At 57.6% G+C, this 12,349-nt stretch overlaps 1 protein-coding gene across 2 annotated transcripts in view; it reads right to left on the bottom strand.

Moving 5' to 3' along the window:
• Positions 1-12,004, bottom strand: part of ASTN1 (astrotactin 1) — a 40,568-nt gene extending 28,564 nt beyond the window's left edge. Inside the window, exon 1 of one of the 2 annotated variants that reach the window (XM_035333003.1) lies at positions 11,661-12,004. In XM_035333003.1, coding sequence (XP_035188894.1) covers positions 11,661-11,943 — 283 coding nt within the window. In that variant the 5' untranslated portion in view covers positions 11,944-12,004. The remainder of the gene's footprint in view (positions 1-11,660) is intronic. The other variant, XM_035333004.1, reaches the window with a different exon arrangement.
• Between the last annotated feature and the right edge of the window lie 345 nt (positions 12,005-12,349).

Here is a 12,349-nt window from a genome sequence, read left to right as displayed (position 1 = left end):
TTTGCTCCATGCCTGAACCTTGCAGGTCCTTTAAAAGGCTCTGTCCCGGCTGAAGCTAGCCCTGGCCCCCAAGGGCTCAGGAGCCCTCCCCACGGTGAGCCCTCGCGCTGCGCGGGGACCTCAGCGGCTCAGGTGTCAGAACCCATATCCTGACATCGGAGCAGGTTTTACTTCTGAGGTTTTACTGACACATCTTTCAATATCAATTCATGTTTTTATGGGCCTGTTTAAACAAAATCACATTCATCACTGACTATCCGTATTTTATTTGCATTTTTTTTTCCCTCCACATCCTCAGTCAGGAAAACCAGCTCACTCTGGAGGTCACTCTGCTTTTTTTCGACAACCCAGCTTTTCTGAACCAGCAAGCACAAACCTCATTTTACCTGTCAGGAGATGGCATCTGGGGGCAAAATTTCCAGAAGACCCACAGACATGGGACAACCTGGAGTCTCGAGGAAAAGGCACCAGCTCCCCCCGGAGTGTCCTCTGGAAAGGTCGGAGATGTCACCCTACCGCAGCGCCTGCACCTGGGGCTGGTGCACGTGGAGCCCTCGGCTGCTGTAGCCTGGCTGACAGCTAACCAGGTTTCTCCTTGAAATGTAGGGTGCCTTTGCTTTTGGGAAGGTCATCAAGGAGTTCCTTTTCAAAGCTGTAGTCACACTCTACCCTCAAAGTGGGGTTTTTATCCCAAGTCTGCCATGGCCCTAATGCATCTGTTTCTTTGACAGCAACCCCCTCCCATCACTCTCGGAGTGACTTTGTGCCATGTCTCCAGAGCAAAGAACCCCGATTCGTCAGTAACTGGTTCAAGTCAACCAGTTTTACTCCACAGCTGCTGGCCCTACAACCTGCCGTGTCCCATTGCTCCTCTCTCTGCAGACCCACGGACGTGTCCCACCACGACTGTGCCACATCCCCTTTAAAGCTATTCCCCACCAGTTCTGTCAGTCTTGGCCAAAAGCTGGGGCACACTTGACTGATGTGCATGGCTGAGATAAGCAGGCTGAGATGTGTTGGTGGTGGGTTTTCACTCCTGTTCTGTTAGTTCGGTCCCATTTACCTCAACCAGGAAACACAGAGGGGCTGTGGGAAGAGAACGAACCCAAGTCCTGGACCAACACGTGGGAGACACAGTCATGCGAAAACCACACAAAAACCCACACCGTAACAGCACGTGAATGTATATGACATATAGGATACATGCCAGCAACTGAAGAGATGCAGAATTGATGTTTAAATCCCAGAAAGGCCCACACTGGCAGTGGATATCCCAGCCCAACACCCTGCAATGCCATCACATCACCTCCTCCTGAGGGAAGCACAGATCTCCACAGAAAGGGCCCAAATGATGGCAAAGTTCCCAGTTAGCCACAGAAAGCTGCTGCCCTGGCCTCCCAGCAAGTACCAGGGCAGGCTCAGCTTTAGGAAACTGGAATCAGCATCCTCCAGATCCCTTGTCTACCGGCCTGGAGACCCCACAGCTCTCCCACTGCCTCTGTTGGGCTCTCTAACACTTGAAATGAGGACGCATCGTGGCCAAAGAGCCAAGTACTGGGGAAAACGCAGCCTTTTTCAGCAAACAGCATGGAAACAGCCCGCATCAGGAAGATTTACAGGGGAGGAACACCCAGAGGAGATGTGGCTGGGGGGTTCCCTGCATCAGTCGGAGGAGCACAGGGGATTCCCCTTTGCCCAGCTTTGCCCTCCCCATGGACACGGCAGCAGAGCTGGCTCAATGGCAGCACTCGTGGAGGAGGTTTTAGAGCAAGGAGGTTTAAGAGCAAAGGGACAGAAGCAGAGCATGAACTGTTCGTCCTCGTTGATGCTCACTTATGAGCACAAGAGAGGACAACTGACAAACCACTTACTGCTCAGAAAGAGCAAGCAACTGCAGGAACAAAACTTGACAGAAAAGACCCCAATCTCTTAAAAACGCTCCTGTGCACCACGGAAATTACAGACCAGTAAATCCTACTTCTGCCTGGCACAGTCTGTTAGAGGAACCAGTAGGTGCGTGGGTGAATGTGGGTCACGCAGCACTGTGAGCCAGCAGATAAGGGTGATCCAGTTTGATGGACTCGTTTCAAAGAGCTCTTGTCAAAATCAGCCCTCACATCTTTCCAGAGAACCCAGGTAGGGACATTACAAGAAGGAAAGTCCCCTCAAAGCCCACCAGGCAGAGGAGGTAAGAGGTTACTGCTTAAGAAGAAAGGAGGTTACCAAGGCACCCCATGGAGATCTTCATCAGGACCTCGGCTGCTCAGGAACATGCTGGAAGAGGAGGTGAACGACAAAGTTGGTCACCAGTGCTAAATTTAGGCTCCTCGAAGCCAAAGCTGTGAAATGCTGGAGGAAAAGTGGGCAAGGAAGTGGGCAGGTGAAATGCAGGTTTGGTGACAGCACGCCGCTCTCGAAAGCTGCCAGCGGGATTCAGGTCAGGTATCTCGTAACGGAGGCAGCAAAGGGGGCTCAGGGGGGGACAAGGAAGAGGAGATGTCAGAAGTGGTTTGTGGAGAGGAGAAACCGACTGTGCTAGGGCTCCTCGGCAAGGAAAACAAACAACTGAGCAGGGCGATGATAAAAGCCTATAAAATCATAAAGCCAGTGGAGCAGTAGAAACGGCAATGATTATTCACTATTTCTCACTTTGCAAGAATTAGGAATGGAAAAACTAACAAAGGACTATGTTTCATCCACCATAAAGCATGAAAGCACTGAGAAAGGAACCAATTTCAGGGAAGACAGATACACCAGCAGCGATCGAGGCCAGAAGCCCAGAGGCAAATCCTAGCTGGAGAAATGCTAGGTGGTGGGGCAGGCGGGGGAGGCAGGGCGATGCATTACAGCGATGGCACAGACCTCACTTCAAGGGTAAATCCAGCCCGCTCCCGCAGACTAATTTGTTTAAGTGCTCGTTACACCGAGGCCAAGAGGTCGGGAGAATTAGACATTATTTTGGCATCCTCGGTGCAGGAAATGAGCGCGGCCGCTCACTGAGTGTCTGCCATGGGGACCTCCCTGTCTGATGGGGCACAGGAGGGGGCAAATGGGACCACAGTAACCCTGCACACTCCTGTGCCAAGAGTTTCTCCAAGAGGTGGGTCTCCTCTTCCTCCCATCTCCTCTGACACCAGTCCCAGGGGATGGAGAAGGTGCTGTATGGGCTAGAGCCGGCTGCAGCCTAGTGCCATAAGCCCCTTAGCCTTTAGGAGCACTTACCAATTTCAAGCTCCAGTTTCAAGTTTGCGGAGAGGCTTGAAGATAAAAGGGGAGGAGGCAAGAAAAAAAAATCAGGGAAGAAAGATGTAGAAGGGGAAAAAGTTGTCTGCGCATCTTGAATTTATCACTCTTGAGAGAAAAGCTTGTCAAGAGGGCCAGAGACCAGCCAGCGCACGGTGATCAATGTGAGGACTTTTGGGTCTAGTCAAGCTTGTTTCAGATTTACAGGAACTGAATAGAGGTATAAATCTGTCACTGCCTGACGAAAATTGAGGTAATTAAATCTGCAGGTGTATATAATTGTCATATTGATGATCTATATAAATCAGCGGGGCCAGCGGAGGCACCAAGCACCAAGTTGAGCACGGAGCCTCCCCACAAGGAGTTTTCTGCCCACCTGCATCGCAAGGGGCAATGGGTGGGTGGGCACGGGGTGAGGGGACACCTGTGTCACCTGCCCCTCGAGCCTCCCCTGCCTTCCCCTCTCCGTGGGCTGATCTCCAGGGAATTCCTGACACCAGGTGGATGCGGACCCCAGGAGGATGAGGAGTCCAGGAGGGTGAAGGCTCCAGGAGGATGAAGGCATGAGGAAGAGGAGGGATTCAGGAGGATGAAGACGTCAGCCCCGAGCTGCTGCTCGCAGAAAGTGGATGCCACGGGGACTCCTCACAGCATCTTTGAAGCTCCGAGCCCGGGTGCAAGCAGGGCACTGACTTGATCTTGTAGCAACTTTTGATTTTTTTCCCTCTATTTAATTTATTTTAACCTTTGTTATTTTGGGAACTTTGAAGCCTAAGCTGCTCGGAGCGGGCTGCCTTTGTCAGCAGGACACAAAGCGCAGAGCGGGGGCTCGGAAGGGGGGGATAAAAGGCAGGCAACCCGCAGCACAGCTCTGCCCTCCCAGGCCCCTGGAGACCCGCACCCCTTCTCCCCACGCTTTTAGACCCCTCTCCCATCCAGCTCAGGGATGGAGACCATGGGCCCCATTCCTTCCAGCTGGCTGAGAGCAGCAGCAGCGCGACGACCGAGGGACGGGGTGGCAGAGGAAGGCTCTCCTGCATCATCCTCACCCGCCGGGACCCCACGCCTGCTGGCCCCTCTGCTACGTAGCTGGGGGAGAAATGGGATAATTAAACATATAAAGAGGGTTCTGCATTGCAGTCCGAGTTATGTAACAGGGCTCTTCATCTCCAGCACGCCTCGGCTGGAACGTGGCTGCGCGTCAGGGCAGCGCCGTGTTTACCTGCCAGGCTCTTCAGGCAGGGAGCAAGGCTGTGGGGAGAAACCCAGGGGGAAATAAAGAGGAAAGTGTCCTGGTTTTGTTAGGGCGATGCTGTGATCCCGGCGTGCCACCGGGGATGGAGAAGGGGACGGAGCTGGGGTGCTCGGGGGGGTCTGAGAGCAGGGCTGGAGGGAAGCTGCGCCCCGCTTCAGAAACATGCAGCATTTCTGTAAACAAGCGCAATTAAATCCAGGCAAGGAGCGAGCTGCGTTTCAGGCATCTGGAGAGCCCTGCCAGACCCCAGGCTGTGGCGAACTGCAGGCTCCTGCACTGCCAGACACAGCTCTGCTTTATCCCCAGGGCTCCCTTCTCCCCCTTGCAGCTGCCACTGGGGGGGGGGGGGGGGAAGGAAGGGACACAGGAGGGATGCTCGGGGCCAGATCCACCCTCGCCCACCACCTCCTCTGCCCCAAAGGATGTTCCTCGTCTTTGAAACCTAATTGAAAAAGATTTTAATGATTTTTTGTCCTTCTGAAGGGGCTGAGTCCTCTGGCTGCTAACCGGCCATGGACCTTACTCTGAGCAAGGAAAGGGGGAAACATAATAAGGAAAAGCTGGTACAGCCAGATCTGGCCAGGGTTTGAGCAAATGGACACGACTCGAGCAATGTTCCTCTCCCAGACCCACCAGCATCTCCATCATCCACCCAACAGGGCTGTGGACTCCAGGTCTGAGTGGCCAAGTCGTGATGTACTCCCAGGGAGAGAGCATCTTCCTCTAAAAAGACTCTAAACAAAACCACAGAAAGGTCGGGTTGCTCTTTTTTTTTTTTTTTTTTTTTTTTTCCCCTGAAACAAAGCTGCGATTGCTGCCGTGCTCACTGGACCACGCATCTCAGAGACCTGCAGAAACTTCACCACCAACCTGTGCCAAAAAAACCCGGTGCTCCCTCTCTCCGGCACCAACCCCATCTGCTTCTGCACTGAGCGCCGGGGAAAAGCCCGGGGAGCTGCGTCCCGGTGTGCTGCCAGGAGCCACCCGGCTCTCCTGCGAAACGCCACCGCCCTCCCACAGGTGGGACAACAGCTCCCCACCAGCACGAGCACCGCTGGGAGGCAGGCCCCGGGGAGGCCCTGCAGCACGTGGGCTCCCTGCGCACAGCCAGCATCTCCAGGAGGCTTCCCCGTGGCTGGGGACGCTGGGGACATCATTAGGGGACCGGGCGCCATGGGAGCGCCGCGCGGCTCCGGAGCCTACACTGAGCCAGGCTTAGCCCCCTATGGGAGCACGGCTGCCAAGCAGACCCTGGCAAGAAGACTTGGGACCACCACATCTCCCTCCCCAGATGTCCTCCCGCCCCAGCAAAGCCCACTGGGCTGATTTGTCCCCCTGGTGCAGGCGTGGGGCACCCGCCGAGCCCCCCATGGAGGGAGGAGGGTGGCTCTGAGCCCCGGCGGCGCGTTGCCAGCGCCGTGCCCTCGCCCTCTCGCTCCCCTCGGGATGTTCAAATTAATTGGCTTGTCTCCTGGAGCTGTTAGCTGGAACAAATAAAAGGGAAAGGGGGGGGTGCCAAAACCCATAATAAGGGCTACAGTTCCTCTGAGCTACAAGGGCTGCTTTAAATTTCGTGGTTTTTTTTTCTCTCTCTCTCTTTTTTTTTTTCATTTGAAGGAGGTTTCCATGGTAACTGTCTCCCATCACACAAGAGCCTGTCCCCGGGATATTTCGGGGTTGCTAATATCTGCCTTCCCAGGCAGCCACCGTGTTGTGACGGTGACACCTCGGTCGGGTTTTTTGGTGCCCGCAGCTCCGGGTGCCACCGCCGGCCCTGGCCGAGCAGAGGCAGGACCAGAGGGACACATGGTCATGAGGCCACCATTTGGAGCAGGGCGGCTTCGGGGGAAAACCAAGCTCTGCACGGCCACTTCCAGGCTCCCCCATGCTCACACACCACCAAATGCCACCCAGAATCTCCCTGCAAAGGCCCGGGTGGGCTGTTTGTAACACCCCCTGCCACCTTCTCCGACTCTTCTCCATCTCCTTCCCCTACCGGGTCAGTTTTCAGCTGGATCGGTTCCCGCAGGAGCAGAGCCAGCTCTCTACATCCCCAATATCTGCTTGCTCTGCTATGCTCATTAGTCATACTAATTACTGAAATGCCTCAGAGCCAGCCAGCAAAGGGACCGTGCCTCCTCCTGCGCCACGGTCACATAGCCGGGCTTCTGGGACCGACGTGCCACCACCAGCTAGTGACCAGCCCTTCTCGGCACCGAGCAGCCAGCAACCAGCAATCAAACTCTTCCCTTTTTTTAGGAAAATCCTCCCGACCCGAGTGCCGCTGCTGGGAGCGAGCCCCAGCAACGTGCCAGTAACAGAGTGACAGAGCTGTCACCACCCAGGTACCTCCTGAGTCCTGGGAGGTAAAAATTCCTTCATCCGAAGGGCCCCTCCGCAGCGAGATGCCGAGGTCAATGACTGCCCCGTGCCCCGTTTAGCTGGATGAGCAGTCCTAAAAAAATTAATCAGAAGGTGGGAAATGGGATGGGGCCCAGGAGCAAAACCTGCTGGCTTGGGGACAGCAGGGCAGAGGCAGGTGGCGGAGTGGCAAAGCTTCGGGGGGCTTCTGGAAGCACCCACGTGGGCAGCGGGACCCCTTCACTGCATCCACGTGGGCCAGGGCTCTGTGGGGACGGGAGCAAGGGATAAGGCCATGAGTTCTGAGGGATGGGAGCATCATTCTGCACACCCAGCAGCCAAAACAGGGGGAACCAGACCCCCGCAGCCACCCTGCCCCACGGCCAGATGCCCACGGAGCCCCCGAGCAGCGGCACAAGCCCCGCCACGGGCTCCCCCCGCCGCTTTCTGGGTCAGGGAGATGCCCCAGCCCCGCTGCCGCTGGAGCTGGCTGGATGCACGGTTGCTGTGGCAACGGGTTCCCAGAGACAAAATCCCAATTTTTTTTCTTAATTTATTTTTTTCTCCAGGAAAAAAATAAAAAATAAAAATATACAGCAGCCCTCCATAGCCGGTGTGCCGCCAAAACGCTCGCTCCTGGCCAGGGGGGCAGTGGGGGGCTGTGGGATGTCTTCAGCATGAAAATCGGGTGCCGAAGCAGCAGAGAGAGGAGATTCTGCAGCACTGAGATCTCGGCAATGACCGGCGGATGCTTGCTGGAGAAAAGAGGAGGTGGCAAACAGCAGCACGGAGGGAAGCACCCCGCACCGTGCAGCGTTCGGGCACCAGGGACATCATCCTGCCACCAGTGGGGACGCGGGAGCATAGATCATCGCGGCGGGTCTCAGTGCATGCGACAGTGTCCAGGATCAAAGCCAAGTTCAATTAATGGCTCACAATCTTATTAGAGAAATTATTTCAGGATCTTGAGTAAAAGTCCGATATATCCACTCCATTCCATTAGTCAGGCTCATTTAGTAATTCAATCAATCTAAGCAAGGCAATTGAGCTCCTTTGGTATAATTTAACTCGGTTATTCTCTGGGTACTTAAGAATTTCTTAATATTTGCTCCATTATTTCACCATTACACCTATTCTCAGGTGCAAGGTTAGCCCCGTGGGTCCCACGGCAGGGTGGACCAGCCCCACTGCACCCCACTGCCATGCCCTGGTCTTGGGGGACACGCGATGGGAGTGGGGAAGGGGAACTCCACCGGCAAAAGCCGGGTGCCCTCACCTCCCCAGAAATGAAGCCGAGCCATGGTTTGGGCATGGGGATCGCCTCGGTGTGCAAAGAGCTCCCCCTGATTTCATTTCAGGGTGGAGGGAGGATGTGACCATCAAGGACCATCACCTTCAGTGTGATGCATGTGGCAGGTAAGTGATGGGGAGAAGCTCTGCTCCCCGTGGGCAGAGGCAGCGTTGGGGTTTGGGAGGTTTAAGGGCTCCCCGTGGCTTTGCCAGAGGAAGGAGGTGCTTTGGGTGACCAAAGCAACAGGCACCCCGTGCCCCTTGGGGGTCCGTCCCGCTGCCACCCCGGCCTCAATGCCCAGAGCAGCCCCCGAGCATCCTCCAGCAGAGCCAAGAGCTTAGCAGAGAAAAAAAAAAAAAAAAAAAAAAAAAAAAAAAAAATAAAGCATAGAAAAATAAATTAATTAATTAAAAGGGCAAGAAATGCTTGGGTATTTCGGGGAGATATCCTGCAGCAGTTAAATATGCCCAGCTCATCGGTGCCTTTGAAAGATCTCACCCCTCTAAAAAATTAGAATTGATTTTGTATTTAAAAAGGAATCTATTTAATTTGAAAGTAAGATAATTTGAAATTGTGACAGCTTGTATTAAGGCCCGAGTTTATGATAATCTATTAAAGGCACTGGGGCTGGGAGCGTCTGTCTGCTGAGCAGGTGAGGTGGCCAGCCAAGCCCCGGGCAGCAGGGGACACTTCTGGGGACACGAGGGGAGATGGCACCACCGCCCCAGAGCAGCTCAGCGTGGCTGCAAACTGGGCAGGCAAAAAAAAAGCTCGTTTGGCTCATCCAAACCCAGGGAAAACAGGACATTTTGGCATCTCGAACCCACCGGCTCAGCTCCCCAGCATTCTCGTGCTTCGAGCCCGTTTTGTGCACCAGACGCATTTCACGACTCCCCTTTCCGCACCCCCGGTACGTCGATGAGAAGGGAAAGGAGGCAGGGATGCTGCCATTTGGGCATTTTTAATTGCATTGCAAATGTCCTCCGAGCCCGCCTGGCTGCGGGAAGCCGGGCTGCTCGGAAATACCCCGCTCGCCGTTTATAACCTGAGAGGGAAGGGACCAAAGAAGTCAGCAGCCCGCCGAGCGCGCAGCCAGCTAATGACATATCAAATGCGGATTGATGCCGCCGAGCCAGCGGGCCAGGAAGAAGAGGTTGCGCAGGTTGGCAGAAAGGGAATATTGAGCTGAAAATTAGCATTTCTTAATGGCCACCGAGCGGTGAGAGGCAGCCTTCCTTCAGGAAAAGCCATAACTAATGCAACGAGCACCAAGTGAGATGAAAGGCAGCGATCGAGGCTCCCCCGATTTCAATAAGGATGAAGCACGGCGCTGCTCCATCCCCACCGCCCAGCGCGTGCCAGTGAGCACGGGAGGTGCTGTGCACGTGTCTGGGACGCTGCCGTGAGCACGCGGGGCACCAAAGCCCTGAGCAGTTGCAGTCCCTGCCCAGTGCCCCCCCCCCGTCAATAAATGGGGGCAATAAAACCCCAGAAACAAGCTGCTAGCCCTCTGCCTTGGGAGGAACTCGCAGCAGGGACCAGCGAGCTCATGGAGCTCAGGGACTCTCCTACACAGCTTTTCTGAAGCCCTGGGAAGACTCCAAGGAGGACAGGCAGCTGCCGGGGCACCCAAGGGGGTTGTAAAGAAACTGGGGCAAGCTCACAGAGTAATGTGGTTATGCCCATGTCTGCCCTCAGATAAATCCACGTTAGCTTTGGTGCAAAGTGAATGAGAGTGCTCAGCACCGGCCGGGGATGCTCCTCTGCCCCAGGGGCTTCTTGGGCTGGGGGCTCTCCCGGTGCAGAGGACATGGCCCCCGAGGCTGGGTCCTGTGAGACCTCTGTGCACTGGAGGGCTTCCCCCGGGCCAGCACAGCACCCAGGATGATGATGAGAGTGATGATGATAATAATGGTAACAACGACGACAACAATAATACTAACAATAACATCAACAATAATACTGATAACACTAACACTGTGCAAGGTGGCCATGCCAAGCTGGCGCATCCCCTGCTGGGAGGGATGGAGACGTAGCAAGGAGTCACCCAGGCAAAGCCATGGGGACAGTGAGCCCTCGGGGTGCCCATCCTGCTGCTCCAGCACCCCCACACCCTGCCACAGCCCCAGGCACCCTCAGGCTCGCAGGGGACCGATGTCACAGCAGAGCCCACCGCGACGTGCCCTGGGACCCCTCCCCATACAGCACCACGCTTCCCAACCCCAGATCCAAAGGGCAGGAGCATCCCACGCCCCAGAGCCATGGGGGTCTGGCTCCTCGGGAGCGGGTCCGAGGAGGGGACGAGGGCCCGTGTTGCTTTTGGGGCGTCAACGCCACGCGTGCGCGGCCCCGCAGCATCCGCTGCGCTGCGGCCCCGTTGCCAGAGCAACGCTCCCTGGCCTCCGCCGCAGCATCACACGGAGGGGCTGTGCCACGGATGGGGACATCGCATCCCACGGCCCCCTCCAGCCGTCCCCAGGCACAGACCCGGGGGTGTCCCCACAACCCCCTCTCGATGGCATCTCCTGCCCTGCGCCCTCCTCTGCCGTTCCCAGGGAGCAGGGGGATGCCCGGCAGCAGCCAGCGCTGCTCCGAGCCAGGACCACGGGTTTTCTGCGGGCGGAGAGGTCTGAGGGACGGGAGGGTGACAAAGCATCGGGGACACAACCCAGAGAGGGGCCACCGCAGGAGGCGGGCATCAGCATGCAAAGCCTCACACCAGCACATTATTTTGGGGACGGCACGCAGGCAAGGGGGGCGTTTTGAACATGTCACGGGGCACGCAGAGGTGCTGGCGGGGTGCACAGGAGGCACGCACAGACACGGCGGGGGCCCAGCAGTGGAGCCCACCCAGGGCTTACGCGGGGTTTGGGAGGAAATTGGTATTCGGCACAAATGTCACCAAAAATTAAAAATTGCGGTGGCTGCAACAGCCCGGCTGGCGCCAAGGGGAGCAAGTGCCTGCGTATGGGTGGCGGAGGCCTTGCTCTGATTCCAGCACAAACAAAGCAGCAAGCGGACGGCTTTTCGGTGAAAAAAAAATAATAAAAATATGTGTATATATATATATATATAAACCACATACAGCAGAATGAGGCCAGCAGATTCGAGGAAGCGGCGCCCAGGCAGCGCAGGGAGATACCTGGCCATGGGGGGTGTGCACAGCCTGGCCCACGCGAGCAGGCCGCGGCGTGGGGACCCGGGGGGCTGCATCAGGGCCCACGCAGGAGGCGTGTGGGGACTGCTGGGGACATTTTCCCCCTGGCCTCCATCAGGGAGGCTCCGGCAGCCTCCCCCCGGCCTCGGGCTGCGGGCCCCCGGCCAGGGCGAGCCCCAGGGTGGCGGCCCCCGGGAAGCCGCCCCGGGGAGGGGCGCAGGGAGCCCCCCAAACCCCCTCCCCGGCCCCGGCCCCCGGGGGCGCACGCTGCGGCGGGGCGGCCGGGGCGGGGATGCCGCAGGGAGGAGCCCCCCGGGCGGGGACGCCGGGGATGCTCGGGAGGCTCGGCTCACCCAGCACGAAGTAGGGCAGCTCGGTGTTCTCCAGGTCGTCCACCACCACCATCTCGCCGGGGAAGTCGTTGCGCACGGAGAAGAGCAGCTTGGGCTCGGCGGCCGACGGGCCGTGCATGATGCTCAGGTCGTTCTCCCGCAGGAAGGGCAGCGCCGACACCGTGATGCTCTTCAGCTTGCACTCCAGCTCCTTGGCCGCCGCCTCCGCCGCCGCCTCGGCGGGGCCGCTGCCCGCCGCCAGGCAGCACCCGGCCAGCAGGGCGCACAGCCCGGCCCAAGCCATCCCGCAGCCCCGCCGCTCCCAGCCCCGGCCGGGCGGCGGCGGCGAGGGGCGGGGACGCGGGGCACGGCGCCTCCCCGTGCGGCACGGCTCGGCACGGCACGGCTCGGCACGGCACGGCTCGGCACGGCACGGCTCGGCACGGCACGGCTCGGCACGGCACGGCACGGCTCGGCACGGCACGGCACGGCTCGGCACGGCACGGCTCGGTTCGGCACGGCACGGTTCGGTTCGGCACGGCTCGGCACGGCACGGCACGGCTCGGCTCGCCGGAAATTAAATCCCCCCCCCGCCCCGTTCTCAATCTCAGCCTCGTTGAATGGGGAGGGTGCTTCGGAGTTGGGAAAGGATGGGGAGGGAGTGGGGGGGACACTGCACACAGACAGCGCGGTACCGAGCTGCCGCCGGC

The sequence above is a fragment of the Oxyura jamaicensis genome, chromosome 8 (assembly GCF_011077185.1).
Source record: "Oxyura jamaicensis isolate SHBP4307 breed ruddy duck chromosome 8, BPBGC_Ojam_1.0, whole genome shotgun sequence".
Classification (NCBI taxonomy): domain Eukaryota; kingdom Metazoa; phylum Chordata; class Aves; order Anseriformes; family Anatidae; genus Oxyura; species Oxyura jamaicensis.
Note: the sequence above shows the minus strand (reverse complement) of the source record. Positions and strands in the feature narration are given on the sequence as shown.